The sequence below is a fragment of the Periophthalmus magnuspinnatus genome, chromosome 12 (assembly GCF_009829125.3).
Source record: "Periophthalmus magnuspinnatus isolate fPerMag1 chromosome 12, fPerMag1.2.pri, whole genome shotgun sequence".
In the NCBI taxonomy this organism is placed as follows: Eukaryota; Metazoa; Chordata; class Actinopteri; order Gobiiformes; family Gobiidae; genus Periophthalmus; species Periophthalmus magnuspinnatus.
The window spans coordinates 17,460-36,291 of record NC_047137.1 but is presented as its reverse complement, the minus strand read 5'-3'; the positions used below and the strand labels follow the sequence as shown (position 1 = coordinate 36,291).

At 40.2% G+C, this 18,832-nt stretch overlaps 1 protein-coding gene across 1 annotated transcript; it reads left to right on the top strand.

Moving 5' to 3' along the window:
• Nucleotides 1-180: 180 nt before the first annotated feature.
• Nucleotides 181-15,905, top strand: apex1 (APEX nuclease (multifunctional DNA repair enzyme) 1). Its single transcript, XM_033976299.2, has 5 exons — nucleotides 181-252; nucleotides 785-895; nucleotides 1,644-1,807; nucleotides 13,461-13,653; nucleotides 14,019-15,905. Exons 2-5 carry the CDS (start codon nucleotides 850-852, stop codon nucleotides 14,531-14,533), a joined length of 918 nt encoding a protein of 305 aa, XP_033832190.1. The 5' UTR covers nucleotides 181-252; nucleotides 785-849; the 3' UTR covers nucleotides 14,534-15,905.
• The last annotated feature ends 2,927 nt before the right edge of the window (nucleotides 15,906-18,832 follow it).

The following is an 18,832-nucleotide window of genomic DNA, read 5'->3' as shown; positions in this document are numbered from 1 at the left end:
ATCAGATTACTTAAAAAAATATGTATAACAAACTATTATTCAATTTTATTTGCCTAGATCATAACTCTCTTAAACTCAAATCTATACAATAAAATTTGAGGTATTTTGAATTTAGTTTTACGGTAAATTTTACGATAGGCGCTAATAAAGCAATGCAAACACGTGGGTTGAGCATTCTGAGTTTTCGTTTTGTGATTGGGGGGGAGTGACTGAGGAAAATCATTTATCTGCTCCTCGCATCGTGTTGCAAAGGTACACGTACGATTTCTATTTGCATGTATTTTCATTTAAACGCATGGCTGATCTCAAGCTCTCAATAATTATCTAACTCGGTTTGGCATGGATAGATTGTTGAATAGAGTAGTTTTGGGGGTGTAATTTCACGGTTAATTTATTCTCTGCACACCAACAGGCCCCTGCTGCTATTGTCTTTGTCAGAGAAGCAAGGCTAGCGTTAGCATGGCGTTTACTTACACTTTTGTCATAACATCGTGCAAAGGTTTGATTCGTTTATTTTGGTGAAATTAGCAGTGGGATGTGCATGCAAAGAACTGAATTACTCACTTAAATCTCACTTAAATGTCCAGGTGGGATCCAGAGCAAAAAACTAAAAGATGAAATTAAATCACCGTGAATTTTAAAACTTTGGCACACATTTTCAGCGATGCTTCAAATAATTGAGCTGCTTTCTGGTGTGATAATCAGTAATATATTGTTTCTTCTGATGACGCAGTTTTTAGTTTAAGAACTTCACAAACATTATTTTCTTTTTCTTTGTCACCAGCGTCTTGTGTGTGTGTGTTGTGTGTGCGTGGTGTGAGCGTGTTTGGAGTTAGAGCCAGTTCAAAAATGAAGAGAAGCAAGAAAGAATATGGAGCTGCTGAGGGAGAGAACGGTATTACACATTATTACACACTCAAAAACAATGCAATACAAATGAATTATATTTTAACACTACAGTGTTAAGTATTTTACAAATGAATCATTGTGGATAAAATGTTCATTTTAAGATGATTATTTATGTTTTGATTTGTTGTATTATGATTTTAATGCCTTTCTTATTCTATAAAGCACTTTGAATTACCTTGTGTGCGAATTGTGCTATACAAATAAATTTGCCTTAATGCACAGCGCAGGATAACTATGCCATAGGCTGCATAGCTGTCCTTCAATATCTGCCATAGATATTAAAGAAATACAATGCCATTCAGAAGGGTTGCAGCTATGATTATTATAGTAGTTGACTAGCGAGCGATTTTTAAATTTCTTATTTTTTGACTAGACTGAATGCTTGGATACAATCTCTGTTGGCATGTGTTTTAGAGTCTATTGTAAGTGACCCAATGACAATTAAGGATTACTAGTAGCCACAATTATTTGGATTTTTTAATTATAATTATACTATTCAAGAAAAGTGCTTATAAATGATCAATACTAGAGTAAAAATACAGACATTAAATAAGTTAATAAGCATTTATAGATAGTACATATGAAATAATTGTGAAATTGATCAAAATTACCAAAAAAAAATTTCACGCATGAAAACATTAGGGACGAAAGAATGACTAGCTGCGTCTATAATTTTGCTTTTAAATATTTGTTAAAGTGAACCAAATGTTGCACTTTATTTTCTTTTTTGTCAGGTTCAGCTAAGAAAGCCAAGCCAGCAAAAGAGCCTGAAGCCCCGATCCTGTACGACGACCCTCCAGACAAACTGAGCAGCACAGACGGGAGAGAGGCCAACCTGAAGATCACCTCCTGGAATGTGGACGGGCTCCGGGCCTGGGTCAAGAAGAAGGGGCTTGATGTGAGTTTGAGTTATACTCTGGGTTTAGATGAAAATATAGTTGATGACTAAGGTCTTTTCACACTGCCACTAGTTAGGTTGATGTAAAAGAGCTCACACTGAGAGTGATGCGCTTGGGCCATGAACATGACAGTCGCATTTTGGACCACAGTAAATGGCCGGTCCGAGAGCGCTCGAAACAGGAGGTCTCGGAGCAGCTCCACACGCACTCTGGGGCGGGGCTGACGTATGCAGTCCACGGTGCAAGCATAGACTGTCTGGTGCTTGGAATTGGGTAAAAAGTCATGTATATTTTTGTGAATGGGTGCTGCAGAGCTGCTGCTTGGATCAGTCTAATTTCACATTTCCTCCTGCCTGTCTATGCAGGTGAGCCTGGGATTGCCTGTGTGTCGTTTTCTTATGCATAGTTTTTTGGGCCTTTGTCCCTTTAACATCACCGTAATTTTGTTCACACCTTTGTTCATTTTCAATAATTTTTCAGTATACAACTAAACAGAACTATCCTGGGTTTGTTATGTTTAGCCTTTCAGTTAGTCTACCTTTAATTTAATCAGCACACTGTTACTTTAAAAGATATTTTATTTGTTTAAATGTAGTCAATTCAGTTACAACACATGCAGCTAATCTTACCTGATTCTCCACACGGTCCAGACAAAGAGGGGGCGTGCTCTAGGTCAGCCATTTTTAAAGGCTTGGGAGTGGTTGTGGGCTGGACCATGTAGATAAGAGAACTGTAAAGTTATTTTTTAATTTTTGTTTCAATGTCTTTGTGTATTTTTGTGTGTAAATAAATATATATATATATATATATATATATATATATATATATATATATATATATATATATATATATATATATATATATGTGTGTGCGTGTGTGTAAAATCATAAGAGATTTGGCCTGTAACATGTAGCATGAATATGCAAGGCTCATTGTACAAATTGTTTTCCAAATGCATTCTTTTAAAAGCTTGCCTAGCTTCTGCCCATTTGAATGCCAGCAAAAAACTTGCCTTGGTACTTGACTCTTGAATTTCTTGGCATATTAGGCATGCAACCTTTGATCAGACTTCAGTGAAAAAGTAGTTTGTTGTCCCCTCCATATTAAACACTCAGTGCTCTCTATCCATTTTTCTTTTCTTTGATAAGTTCGTTCTTGCAGAATGGCTTATAGGAGAATAAGAAAGTAATACACATGAACAATGTTAATGTAGCTGAAGTGCACTATCTTTTGGGGAAACATTGACATTAAGGTAAATTGAACAAGGTTTACCCTTAACTATTTTAATATAATAATAATGTGTGGCCCCCAGGCCGTAGTTTGCCCACCCCTGGTTTATAGTTTTATTTTAAACACTATTTGAGTTAAGGCAGTGGTTCTCAAATAGTACTGTAGTACTGTACGTGCTGTACGCAGCGCGCGCACAGCAAAGAGCAGGAGAGAGCGAACAGATCATGACACAGGGCAGTGAACAAGAAACACTTTTGCTAAAGAGACACTATGGAAAACATTTTAACAGGGATGAAAAGAAAGGCAGATATAGACGGAGGTAAAGTCACCCGAAAAATAAGACGAGGAAGTCTGATGAAGCGTATTTAGCGCTTGGCTTCACCGTGACTCCGGTGGGACACGAGGACAGACCGGTGTCTGCTGTGTCTGAAAATGTTGGCAGCGGACAGTATGAAGCCAAATAAGTTAAAGCGCCACCTCATTACACCTCAGTCACGCTGATAAGACGCTGGAGTTTTTTCAGCGTAAACGTGCCAAATATTGCCAACAATCATCCCGCTTTGTAAATGTCACTTAAAGCAGCAAGCACTGAGCATCATATAAGGTGGTGTACCAAATTGCTAAATTACTTGTTTTAATTTGATAGTTATATAATTTTAATGTATTATTTTGATATTTATTTAATTTTAATTTAGTCATTTGATGTTTATTTAATTTTTATTTAATTTTTTTTAAATTAAATTTAATTTTTTATTTTATTTAATTAAATTTCATTATATCATTTCATTTATTTTATTTTTTTTTGGGGGGGGGGGGGGGGGTTCTTCTTTATAGGGGGGCATGATAGAAAATAATTGAGAAGCACTGAGTTAAGGGGATATAGGGCCTAATAAGTAAGCAGTGTAGTATGAGATCCTGCTTAAGTTGCACCTACCGTACCTGAGAAGTAAATGCTGTTTACCTGGAGGAGGTGCTTCTGGTCTGAGAGGGTATACAAGCAGGGCAAGTCAGTCTTTCGGGAGAATCAGTATAGCTGGGTACACATGGGTTTTTCCTTATTTTCAAAATTTTGGTTGTAAATATGTATTATTTCTTACCACGTTGATTGAAATAAATTTTGTCTGCCCCCTACTTCGACCGCATCGGGCCAGCATTTCCCCACATTTGGTGGCAGTGGTGGGATACAGGCCAGTGGGAGGCTATCCCCCAGACAGAACCTGAAGAAGTCTTGTGCTGAGGCAAAAACAGATCTACTTTCAGGTCTACTACATCGCCTCATGCAACAAGAGGATGAGAAATGCAGAGACATTTTTAACCTCCAACGAGAAATGCAAAAAAGCATAGCACAAATGGATGGTCCAGAGCTCTCATTTTGACCAAATATATTCCATGCAATCCAGCACCATGAGAAACTGCAAGTGAAAAGGCCCTAAAATGCAACCCTACACTGATGGTGAGGATATTGAACATTACTTGTGCACATTTCAAAGAAATGTACAGGCATGCCAGTGGTCATATGATGAGTGGGCTCTCCACCTTGCACCACTCTTAACTAGAAGAGCACGCTCAGCGTACGTTGCTATGGACATTGATGACACTATGAACTGTAATAAAGTTTATCTCAAACTTATGCTGTTTTGCATAAGTTTGAGATCAGCACAGAGACTTATTGACTGAGGTTTCGTTCATCGGAGCTGGGAGAAGAGGAGACATTGCAGGAGCTACAGGTCCGACTTAAGGAGCTCTACAATAAATGGATGGATTCAAAGTCCAAAACCAAAGAACAAATTGGAGATACAATCATCCTGAAGCAGTTCCTTAAAGTCCTGAATCCGGAACTTTGCACTTGGATTAAGGAAAGAGACCCTTAAAAAGAGACTTCAAGACTTCAGAATCTTCAAATTTCCATGACCAATGAACTTTTTAGTATGAAACCTGGACACACTCGCCTCATCCAGCACCAGATCTGCCTACGCTCACCAGAACAGCAGCCCATTAGAGACACTACCTGTCACATTCCAGCTAAATATGTCCCACAGTAAAAGGAAGATGTAGAGGAGATGCTGGAGATGGGGATTATTGAACCATTGTGCAGTGAGTGTGCAGTCTTGTAGTCTTGGTTCCCAAAAAGGAAGAGCTAAGGCTCAGATTCTGTGTGAACTTTTCCACGGTGAATGCAGTGTCCGCATTTGACCTCTACCCAATGCCAAGGGTAGATGAACTGATCGAGCGGCTGTGTCATGCAAGCTACCTGACAACCCTAGACCTCTGCAAGGGGTATTGGCAAGTGCCTCTGGACAAAGCCTTGAGAGATTTGAAAAACTTTCAGGTGCCCATTGGCCTCTTCAGGTTGATGCCCTTTGGTCTACATGGAGCGCCAGCCACATTCCAAAGTCTTGTCGACAAGATGCTAAGAGGAGCTGAGGACTGCTTACATCGACATCGTCATCTTCAGCCAGTCCTGGGAGGAGCACCTGATGCATCTGTCTGATGTCTTTAGGTGGATCCAAGAGGTAAGGCATGTCATCAATGCCAAGAAGTGCCACATTGCCAAGCCTGAGGTGCAGTACTTGGGTTATGTGATCAGAGCTGGGGGGTATTCATTAAAGTGGAAGCAATTTCTGTAATCCCATTAACCAACCCCAAGAGAAGGCCGAGATCCTTCTTGGGGTTAGTAGGTTGGTATCGATGCCTGATCCCACTTTGCGACTTTAATAATAATAATAATAATAATACATTTTATTTGTTAGGCGCCTTTCAAGGCTCTCAAGGTCGCCTTACATCAAGACACCAAAATAGAACAATACAAAATGAAACAGTGTAAAATGATGAAAAATACATTTAAAAAACAAATATAGATTAAAGCAAATATAGATTAAAAAACAGTGCAGTTATGGTGACAAACACAGATTGACGTCATTTCCGGGTGAGTGCATTCTATTTTGCGAGTTGTATATCTAGCGTCTCTCTCCTGAAATTGTTAATCCACGAATCCTTACAGTTTTAAAAGCAGTTTCTAACATCTACACTAGTGCCTGAATACTTTGTTAAACACCGAAGTTTCATTCAGCATCTATTGCTCCGTACTTCGTGGATTAAGCCCCTCTATCTCTCGGTTCAGCCTGAATTAGCCTAGCCGACTAGCATCATGTCTAAACCTTCCTCCTCTTCTCTCGCTCTTCCCTGCCCTGGTTGCCATATGTGGAGTGATGACCCTGGTTTATTTGATGATGAGGGGGACAGCTGCGTTAAGTGTAGTGTAGTGGCAGTCCTGCAGGCCAGGGTTTCAGAGTTAGAAACGCGGATCCGCTCATTGGAGGCTCTGACCCCGAGGTACAGTCAGGTAGCAGCAGTAGGGACTGCGGACCGCAGTAGCTTTAGTGCAGCTAGCGAGACTAGCCCCCCAGCGCAACCCGTGCAGCCGGGATCAGACCAGGACAGGTTTGTGACAGTTAAAAGAAAGCGTAGGACTAGGACAAGCCAGGGACACAGGGCTGAGAATGGGACTGTAGCAGAGCAGGGACATAGGGTTGAGAGTAGAGAGCTCGCTGTCCAGAACAGGTTTGCTCCCCTGAGCGGGACCCGGGACACTTTAGTCATAGGGAGCTCCATAGTCAGGGACGTGGAACTGCCTGCAGCTTCCACGCGGTGTTATCCTGGAGCCAGACTGGGTGACATCGAAGGGAATCTTAGGCTCTTAAAGAAAAGTAAGAATAGGTACCACCGGATCGTTATACACACGGGGGGGGGTAACGGTACTCGGCGCGGTTAGTCAGAGGTGGTTAAGTTACAGATAGCGGCAGTCTGTGAATTGGCTAAGTCGATGTCGGAGTCCGTGTACTTCTCTGGCCCCCTCCCAACCTACACCAATTGTGAAATTGTTGGAAATGTACGTTTCAGATGCAAGCGTCAAAGAGGAGAAAGAGACTGAAGACTGGGTCTTTGGTGAGTAGGGCTACAGGCATCTGAGGGTAGCATTACATTGTTAAAAAATACCTTACAACCAATTGTGAAATGTACAGCCGCTTTTCAGCAGTCAACCAGTGGTTGACCAAGTGGTGCCTGCAGAATGGTGTCGTCTTCATAGATAATTGGAGGGCATTTGAGGGGAAGCCTAGGCTTATACGTAGAGACGGCATCCATCCCACGCAGGCTGGCTCGGCCCTGTTAGCTCAGAATATGATTGCTAGTCTAGATTGACCAGGTAAGACTAGCACGCAGAATAGCTCAGGGAAGCACAGCAATAGTGAGTTAGAGAGCAGTTTAGACCAGTGAGGCACAACTCAGTCAGCGAGAACAGCTCCAAACAGACCCACGTACAAAAAGCACAAATAAAACACCCCTAAACTCTGACAAGGAAGCTGTCAGATCTCATAACTGAATAAAAATAAATAAATGTGCTGCAAATAAACAAAATGATGAGTGTGTAAAATGTGGACTGCTAAACATCAGGTCTCTTTCCTCCAAGTCTCTTTTAATAAATTAACTAATTGGCGACCTTAATATTGATCTGCTAGCCCTAACTGAAACATGGCTTCGGGAAAATGATTATGTTAGACTAAACGAATCTACACCATCAAGTCACATGAACTTTCAGAGTGCCCGGAGCACAGGTCGAGGTGGTGGTGTGGCCGTCATCTCTCATTCCAGTCTAATTCATTCTCAGCCCCAAACCCAACTATACATACCTCTCCTTTGAAAGCCTCGCACTTTTCATTACGTGCCCCAATTGGAAAAACCAAAAAGCTGTTATATTAATAATAATTTATCGACCTCCTGGTCCATATGCTGACTTCCTGACAGTTTTCTGATTGCATTTCAAGTTTAGTTTTGAATTGGGAAAGGATTGTTATAGTTGGAGATTTCAACATACATGTTGATAACGGCAGTGATTGCCTCAGTAATGCTTTTGGCGCGCTCCTGGATGGGATCGGTTTCACCCAGACTCATTTGTCGCGTCACAGGCCGGTGTGTGCACGTCAACATGCACGAGCGCGAGGTTTTCACGTGCACGACTTTCGCTTGTCGCGGAGGTGAAAGAGACGAGCGATTTTCGCAGTGTCGCACAGAGACCATTGAAAATAAATGGAGAGCGAGGGACATTGCTCTCCGTGTGTCGAGCCCATAAGATGCACCGAGAAGCTTTGGCGCTGCTTGCGCTCTGAGCAGTCTCTGAAGGCATGGAAGCTCTGCCTGTTCACTTATCTGCGGAAAGCCCGAACCAGATATTATTCAAATCTAATAGAAGTTAACAAAAATAACCCGATTTCTGTTCAGCACTGTAGCCAGGCTGACAAACTCCCACACTACTAATGAGTCTCTTATCCCCTCGAACATTAGTTGTGATGACTTTCTTCAATTCTTCGATTACAAAATTACAACCATTAGAGCTGATTTTTGGAGTAGCTTTGTTGATTTTGTCTCTGAGCTAATCCAGTCTGTAATACCAATATCCCACATAGATCCTCTAATAATATTAGATAAATTTACTCCTGTTGATGAGGTGGAGATTACCTCAGCCCTCATGTCGTCCAAACCATCAACCTGTATGCTCGACCCTATTCCAATCAGACTCCTCAAAGAAGCCCTCCCCCTAATAATAGATTCCATCCATAACATAATAAATATGTCGTTAGAAAATGGCTACATTCCTCAGTCCTTTAAGTGGGTGATTAAACCCCTTTTGAAAAAACCTAACCTAAATCCTGATGAACTAGCCAACTATAGACCTATCTCTAATCTTCCCTTCCTCTCAAAAATTCTAGAACGAGTGGTGGTGAAACAGCTCTGCCGCCACCTGCAGGACAATAATATATTTGAAAAATTTCAATCTGGATTCAGAGCTCACCACAGCACAGAGACTGCACTGCTTAAAGTAACAAATGACTTACTACTAGCTGCTGATAACGGGCTGGCTTCAGTCCTGGTCCTACTGGACCTCAGTGCAGCATTTGACACAATTGATCACAACATTCTACTGCAGAGGTTAGAATGTGACATTGGAATCAGAGGGACTGCCCTCAAATGGTTTAAATCCTATCTATCAGATAGGTACCAGTTTGTTAGTATAAACCAGAGGACCTCTCCCTGTTCTAAAGTAGCCTGTGGTATTCCACAAGGATCTGTGCTTGGTCCAATCCTATTTACTCTGTATATGTTGCCATTGGGTAACATTATCAGAAAACATGGCATTAATTTTCACTGCTATGCTGATGACACTCAGCTGTATTTATCAATGAAACCAAATCAGACTGATCAAATAGATAAACTCAGTGCCTGTGTGAAGGACATCAAAACCTGGATGTCCTTGAATTACCTGCTCTTAAATCCTGAAGAAACAAAGGTCATTGTCGTTCGTCCCAAAGGTCAAAGAGATTCTCTGTCGGACCAGATAATCTCACTCGACAATGTGAATATAGCTTCTAGCACTACTGTAAAAAATCTTGGAGTCCTATTTGATCAAAATCTCTCATTCACAGCCCATATAAACCTAGCTTGTAAAACCTCATACTTTCACCTGCGAAATATAACTAAAATTAGAAATATGTTACCTAAAAATGATGCTGAAAAACTCATCCATGCATTTGTTACTTCCAGACTTGATTACTGTAATTCTCTGCTCGCCGCCTGCCCCAAAAGTACTATAAGAAGCCTCCAGTTGGTCCAAAATGCAGCGGCCAGAGTCCTAACAGGAACTAAAAGAAGAGACCACATCAGTCATGTACTAAAATATCTGCACTGGTTTCCTGTTGAGTTTAGAATCAAATTCAAAGTCCTCCTCCTGACATACAAAACCCTAAACGGTATGGCCCCATCCAATCTGCAAGATGCTATTGTCCCGTACCAGCCAAACAGAGCACTCCACTCTCAGAATACAGGACTATTAGTGGTTCCTAGAGTGTCCAAAAGTACAGTGGGAGGGAGAGCATTCAGTTACCAAGCTCCTGTGCTATGGAATCAACTCCCTGCTGAGGTTAAACAGGCCCCCACAGTCTCTTTATTTAAGACTAGGCTTAAAACCTTCCTCTTCGGTATAGCTTATGACCAGGTTACTTAGTGAGGGAGTTAGGGAGTGACATTAAAACCCAGGATAAGATAGGCTGCAGTAGGAGATAACAAGCTGGGGGAAGTATGGCAACCTGAGCACTATCCTCTGCTTTGTCCTATTTTCTCATTAGCAATGCTTTTTACGTGTTGTCCCCTGTCCCACTCCCCCTGTGGAGTGTAACTCTTTCAGATGCCCCGATGACAGCTGGACCCCCTCCTCCACCCTCCTCGCCTGGCTCTCATCCTCCTCGCCTGGCTCTCCTTCTCCTCGCCTGGCCCTCCTCCACCCCCCTCCCTCCTCGCCTGGCCGATTTTTCCTGTTGTTTGATTTTCCTGTTTGTTTTTGTGTGTAGGCACGGTGGCTGAGTGGCAACACTCATGCCTCACAGCAAGAAGGTTTGGTTCGATCCCCGGGTCGCCCAGGCCTTTCTGTGTGGAGTTTTGCATGTTTCTCCCCGTGTCTGGATGGGTTTCCTCTGGGTACTCCGGTTTTCCCCATCAACCAAAATATGAACGCCCTTCAAGACAACTGTTGTTGTGATTTTGGGTGTTACAAAAATAAAATGAAAATGAATGGTCAGAGAGGTCAGGGTGAGAAGGCCTTTCTAAACAGATGAGTTTTGAGTTTTAAATTTGAAGTGTGAGTGAATGTGTGTTGTGGAGGTCATGGGGGAGGGAGTTCCAGAGCTGGGGAGCAGAGCAGCTGAAGGCTCTGCTCCCCATAGTGACGAGACGGGCGGGAGGGACAGTGAGGTGCAGGGAAGAGGAGGAGTGGAGGGAGCGGGCAGGTGTGGAGATGTGATTGAAGTCAGACAGGTATGGACGGGCAAGGTTGTGGAGAGCTTAGACTCAGCTCAGAATTCCGTCACCCACGGAGACACCCGCGTGTCGTCCCGGGTGTCTCCGTGGGTGACGGGCCAGAGACCAGAAGGACTGGATGGCGCTGGAACTGCCACACTCAACATGTCTCTACATGTGTGTAACTCTGCGCCAGGGCACATACAGTATGTCTGGGTGCTGAAGTAGAGCAGGCGCTGGTGGACTTTATCAGATATGACCCGGAAAAATAGCCCAGTACAGGTTAAATGGAGTCCTGAAACTACATGATTTTAATGATCTCAGACACTGCTTGTGTCAGTGACCAGTTTTGCAGTTTCAAGAGTTTGAACTGCCCTTTATTGTACAGACTGATGCTTCGGGTGTGGGGCGGAAGGTGTTGCTGCAAGGGGAGGAGGGTAACCGACTTCCAGTTCAGTATATTAGCTGGAAACTTTTTCCAAGAGAGAAAAGGTACTCAAATGTTGAGAAGGAGGCTCTCGCCATTAAATGGGCTTTGGACACTCTGAGATACCATCTCACTGATAAGAATTTGTTTTGGAAACTGACAGTGCATTGCATGAAGGACACAAATGCTAGTATTACTAGATGGTTTTCAGTATTTTTTTTTAAATATACAATTAAACGGAACTATCCCGTTTTTGTTTAGTTTAGTTTTTCAGTTAGTCTACCTTTTAATGTAATCAGTGCACACACCTGTTACTTGAAAGATATTTTATTTGGTTAAATATAGTGAATTCAGTTACCTTCAGTAACAACACATGCAGCCAGTCTTGCCTGACTCCACATGGTCCAGACAAAGAGGGTTTGTGCCGTAAGTTGGACATTGATAAAGGCTTGGGAGTGGTCGTTGGGCTGAACCATGTGGAGGGGAGACACCTGGGTTAACTTCTTTTTCTTTTGTTAGGCGTGTTCTATCAAAATGACGACTTGATTTGGTCAATTCAAATCTCAATTGTTTAATACCCTGACAGTTCAATCAGTACCCGGAGTTAAGAGTCAAATGATCTATCCCTCGAATGTGCAGCAGGCGGTCTGTCTGCCTTCCCCTGGCCCCGAAACAGAAAAATGCCACATGCAACATGAATATGCAAATATTATGTTGAGCAGGTTGAGGCCTTGGTTCCTCCTTCTGGCCTTGTTCACATCTCCCGGCTGCACTGGTCTGTTTTTCAGCCTTGAGTCTCCTCCGGCAGCCTTATCTCTGTAAAGGAGTTTCCTGCAGAGCCCCCCCCTTTTTATTTCTCATAATTCAGAACACAATGTTGCGTTTAAAGGAGGACTGTTATAAGAAATGAATAGTTACAGTGTCAGGGCATAGTGCTCGTTAGGCATTCTTCAAAAGGATACAACATTCAAAGGATATGAATTCAGTATAAAAATGGTGCCTACATGACAACATTCAAAGGATATATGAGTTATTATGTTTTGATATGATATATGAATTATATAATGCATCTAAAAAGCTTTATTCAAACTAATATGCATTCAATATTTTGAAATATGTATATGTGATGCAGCTATGAAGCTTTATTACTTAGCATACCCTTCAGTTTCAATGTCTTTGTGTATTTTGAATTTTAAACACTGAGTTAAAGGGATTTAGGTCCTAATAAGTAAGCAGAGTAGTATGAGATCCTGCCAAAGTTGTACCTACCGTGAAAGTAAATGGTGTTTACCTGGGAGAGGTACTTCTGGTTTGAAAGGGTATATAAGCAGGGCAAGTCAGTCTTTCGGGAGCCAGGGAAGTGAGCGTGTGCATGTATATTCATGGGGCTCTGTCTGCTTGAAGCGCAATGTCATAGAAGTTTGGTGATCAGCTGATGGCCTTTCACATGGCTTGTGAACAAGGCTGACCTAAAGTAAAGTAAACATGACTAAATCTAGTGTGCACTGGAGTTAGTGCGCACTGTAGACTAACATGTGAAAATGATCTAAAACATGTATTATGGTATGAAGCAGGACTATGCAAATTTGTCACAAATTGGTGTATTCTTCATTGGAATTTTGATTAATAGCAGTCATTATTTCAATGTACTGTTATAGTAAAAATTACATATAGCGCTTTTCCAGTGTTACAATTTCATGCGTTATTCAAATGAATGTACTCACAGCTGCCGTAGGGCAGACTTACTTTTCCACCATTCTGCAACACTGAACCCTTTGACCACCACCAACACTTAGGTTTGGCAATGTGGGTTAAGTGTCTTGCCTTAGGATACAACAGCAGCTGTGCTACTGGTGCCTCACTGTGGCACCTGGTATTCCCAGTGGTCTCCCATCCAAGTACTAACCAGGCCCAACCCTGCTTACTTCTGAGATCTGAGATAAGGCTTTGACAAGAAGGTTATATTGGTTGGCCCAGAACTAAGAGCATCTGATTCCCACGTCTTTTCCCTGTCCCTAATCATTAATGCAATTTTTATTTAATGCCAATTTTTAATATATTTGCTGTGTGACTCTTTCTGTTTGTCTGTGTATGTGTTAGTACTGTTCCATGCATTGATAATAAAGATGCTTTGAACCTTTCTCTCCCAGTGGGTACGTGAGGAGTCCCCAGACATCCTGTGCCTTCAGGAGACCAAATGTGCACAGAAGGACCTGCCCAAAGACATCTTGTCAATGGAGGAATATCCACACAAATACTGGGCCACATCAGAGGAGAACACGGGCTACAGTGGGGTGGCCATGCTCTGCAAGAATGAACCTATTAAAGTCACATACGGCATCGGTGAGTGATGAGTCTAAATGAGATTTGAAAATTATCTAATCTCTTATCTCCAGTTTATATGATAACATACACATCTGATCACAGCTGCAATGCTTAAGTTTTAATATAAGGATTCTGTTTACACTAACTTTGGAAGTACATATTTTTAACATATTAATGAATTTTAGAGATGCTTGAAAAATGTACTGCTAAACTAGTACAAAAATCACATGCTACACGGTTATTTAATTATTCATCATTACTATTAACTGAGTTGATTATAAAATGCATAATATTGGTGCAATTTTTGTAAACATTGCTATATTGGCATCATAATTGCATTAAACTGTAGTATATAAACTAAATGAAACAAACCATTTATCCAGGCAAAGAAGAGCACGACAAAGAGGGGAGGGTCATCACTGCAGAGTTCCCAAACTACTTCCTGGTTACCGCTTACGTCCCGAACGCCGGAAAAGGATTGGTCCGTCTCGATTACCGCAAAATCTGGGACGAAGACTTCAAGGCTTACCTCAGCGACCTGGACAAGCAAAAACCACTGATCTTGTGTGGAGATCTCAATGTCGCACACCAAGAAATTGACATAAAAAATCCAAAAGGAAATAAGAAAAATGCAGGTTTCACACCAGAGGAGAGAGAAGGGTTTAGCCAGTTGTTAGCAGCCGGGTTTGTTGATAGTTTTCGAGAGTTGTACCCAGAACAGCAATATGCATACACATTTTGGACCTATATGATGAATGCTAGGGGTAAAAATGTCGGATGGCGATTGGATTATTTTGTGTTGTCATCTGTGTTACTGCCAAATCTGTGTGACAGCAAGATACGAAGCAAGGCTATGGGAAGTGATCACTGCCCTATTACTCTGCATTTAGCCATTTAGGTTAGCGCAAACAACCAGTTTTCTTAGTGTTTGGGTCTTGTAAGTTCAGAAAGTTTAGCTAAATGTTACGTATACTGTAGCTCAGACATAGGAAAACTACGGCCCAGGGGCCACACATGGCCTTTTGGGCGGATTAATCCGGCCCGTCGAATGTGACCAAATTATATTAAAATAGAACAACATTTAACCTTACCCAAGTTTTTCTGCTGTGTGTATTTAACTGAAATTTAATAAATTGCATTTGGAAAACAATTTGTACAATGAGCCTTGCATATTCATGATTTGGCACATGTAAAAAAAAATCTCTAATGTAATATATACATATATATATCCTGGCCCGGCCCCTGTCAAATTTTAGAGCCCACTGGCCCGTGGGTCAAAAATTTTGCCCACCCCTGCTCTAGCTGAGTTGGCAGCATACTGAAATAAGTTTTGTTTTACATTTTTACACCTAGTATCACAATCCATATAATACAAATATATGGATTTTCAAGTGCCAAAAGTACTTGACCAAGACTATACTGAGGCTAGAATTGAATTAGGACTAAACTAGGACAAGCGCTACTTTTTTAAAGATGCATTATGTAACTTTTTTGGTGGAGGATGGGTCACCAGCTTGTCGCCATGGAGCTGCTACTGCTTTGCCTGCAAAGTTCCACAGTATATGGTATTAACTTATCTAGCTTGCATTTATAAGAGATATTTTATTGCTCAAAAATACCTTGAAAAACATGTGAGTGAGGTCTGTTGCTGTCACCTGCTGTCTCCATGGAGATGCTTAAGTATGGTATGCCATACTCTGGAACATTTCAGGCAACACAACAATGATAATCTCCATGTGGAGAAGGTGGTGCTACGTGGTGTATCTTTACCAAAACAGTAAAATAAGATATCATGATGCCAACAAAAGTCTAGAACCACAAAATAACTTGACTATTGGTACCTATATCAATATTTGAGAACCAAAGACCAGATATTTACTATTTTATTTTTACTGTAAATGTGACATGCTTACATTCTGATTATGCAGTTTCAAAGCCTTTTTTTGGACCATCATTGATGTCATTTATGTTACTTAATTACACATTTAAAACTGGATTTTGGGCATACATTTCTTAACTTTGTAAAGTATTAATACATTTGGGCTTAACTTTTTAAAACACAAGATCCATTTTAAACATCTTTGAATGATGTAACTTTCTCAACTCAAAATGAAAAAAAAAAGTCTAAATGGTGCATTTGGTCTATATACTACTATACTCAAGTCTAAAAAAATGTGATTTCAATTTTTTTTGTTACGCCAAGTTGCTATCCTCTCCTGTTTCAAAGTTCATGTTGTCTCTGTAGAAAAAAAAAGAAGACTTTTTGATACATTTTGTCTCATCATTTTATTATTTGATATATGTTTAAGTATGAACTCCATTATGACGTGTCATGTAAAACTTGCATATGTGCATATGACTACTCATTCCGCTAAAACATTAACATTATTACATTTAAGATTTTACAAAAAATCTTGCTTAGTTTAGTTTATAATTTTATTTCCTGTTTGGCCATGGGCAGCAGAAATGACAATTAGTGTTAATTCTATAACTCTTAAATGGCAACCATAATGTAAACATGGGCCAAAACTGTGCTTAAGTACACAATAGTTATAATTTGACAAGTAAAAATAAATAGTATCTTTATTTTACTAAATCAGTTTTTAAACTGTCACAAAATTGTCTTCCCTTCCCCAAAATGCAGAGGGATTCTGTTTGAGAACTCTTAGCTACAAAACTAATTTATTATATATATATATATATATATATATATATATATATATATATATATATACACACACCACAGGTCTATCCCACCAAACTAATAATTAGAAAAACATTAATCTGTCAAACTAATTATCCTTTAATCCAGCAAAACAAACTAAAAAAATTTTCAGGGACTAGAAGTTGCAAGAATGGTAATAACTTCACAAAATGCATAGAACCCCTGACCCTAGATTTTTTTTTTTATTGTCTTAATACTCATTTGATATTTACCAGGTCAATTTGCACTGTATTTCATATCATTATCATAACAAAACACATAGTTATAAATTATAAAAATAAATAAAATTCCTTTTCAGAGATACAAATTATTTTATTCTGGGGCCAAGTACGAGGTGGTCCCATGGCCTAGTGGTTGGAGACCCCTGCTTTAATCTACTAAGAATCCATATTATTATCATTATTATTATTTTTTACCAGTAGACCGCAGATGTGAAACATATTAGAACAATAACACTACACGCCTTGACATTATTTTAAAAGTAACATACAGAATTGTGATTATTACACTATTATTTTATTTATCACAAACTAGTAGTTTGTAATTATTGGAACTTTTATGTGGCCTTTTAATGTTGTCAGTTTCCTTATGACAATGTATTTCTCAATGTATTCCTGCATATAGTCCTGTCAAAATAACACAATTTGAAGTGTGATATATTGCTGAAGTAAATATAGGTTAATGATAATATTGAAACCAAAACAAAAAACAGATATCTCCAATAATTCAAAATTCTAAAAATTCTATGACAATATTGTTAAAAACATATGAGCTGCAATAAATAAATAACAGAATGCAGCACACAACTTAGTTCTGTAATTAGTCATAGAAGTTTGTAATTCAACCTTCTACAGCCTGAATCTCACCATAGTACAGAAAAATAACCAGATATTTCCCACTAGCAGAAAGAAAAATTCCCTACCATAAATACTGACCAGAAAAAATGATTGTCCCATCTGTCATGTATTGAACAATATCGACAGGCCTACCTACATACTTATCGCATGTGTTCTCTGGTGCATTTTGAGATGGTAGGACTGTCTAAATCCTTTCCCACACTCTCCACAGAGATACGGCCTCTCTCCGGAGTGCGTCCTCTGGTGCCTCTTCAACCTGTTCGTGCTCAAAAAACTTTTATTGCAATCACTACAGGAATACGGCTTTGCTCCTGTGTGGTACTGCAAATGAATCGTCAAATAACATGACTGGGTGAACTTCTTACCACAGTGCTGACATTCAAACGGCTTATGTCCTGTGTGAAATCTTTCCTGTTTTAGAAGCTCCGCGTGTGAGAAAATCCCTTTACCGCAGTCAGAGCACAGATACGGCCGCTCTCCCGAATGTGTCAACTCGTAGTATCAGCGTAGTCGTATGAGCGTAGCTTTATAAACAAAACTTTTATCACATTGCGAGCATTTGAAAACATCCTCCCTCGTGTGGCAGCGTTCATGCTTTTTCATATTACGTTCTCGCTTAAAGCCTTTGTTGCAAAATGAACAACTAAACAACATTTCTTGAGAGTGGATTTTTAAATGCGTAAGCAAGCCTCCTCTATATAGAAATCCCTTACCACACTGGTTACACACATGCGGTCTTTCTTTTTGGTGGATGCGTTGATGAGAAGTTAGCGCTGCCTTGTAAGCAAAACTTTTACCGCACATACATACATGCAATCTGGATTCATGGTGCAACAGTATATGGCTATTCAAAGTGCTATTGCTATCAAAATCTAACTCGCAATGTGGACATTTAAACCGATTATTTCCCGTGTCGGAACAAAACATCCTCAAATGTCTAAAAAGCAGACTTCCATGAAAATTTCTTACAGCATTTAGGGCAAAAATATTCACAATTTTGCATATGAGTGCTGGTATGCTCCTTGTAATCCACAAAAGATTTAAAAAGCTCCCTGCAAATTGTACATTTAAAGTTGCAGTCAGTTCTGTGTAGTAATCTGTGTCTTTCTAGAGATTATTTGAAAGTAAATCTGTGATTGCATTGGGTACAAATATAAGGTTGTTCACCAGTGTGGATTCGCTGATGGGATTTGAGGAGAGAGTGGAATTTGAATGTTTTGGGGCAGTGAGAGCAGTTATATCGGCCTTCAGTATGTTCTGCCATTGCTTCTTTGGTAGTTTTCTCCGAGTTTGGTAGGGTAAAGTGGGATGAATTGATGTGCTGTTGAACTTGGTCCAAATGGCTGTTGTCACATTGGGGGCATAAGAACATAGCGTCCCCTATCACAGCACCTAAAGAAAAGAAGAATTTTTTTAGATTTGGAAACCTATTACTTGAACTGTTTGTTAAATATTTTGAAGATAATTTGGTTTGGTTTGAAGATGGTACAGAGGGAGGTATATGAAATTAAAGTAGTCTTAGAAAACGTAAGAGGCAAAACCTAAATTAGTCCTAAAGTTGCTCTTTGTTGTACCAATAACATCTTTTAACTACAGTAAATACGTCCTGGGAGAC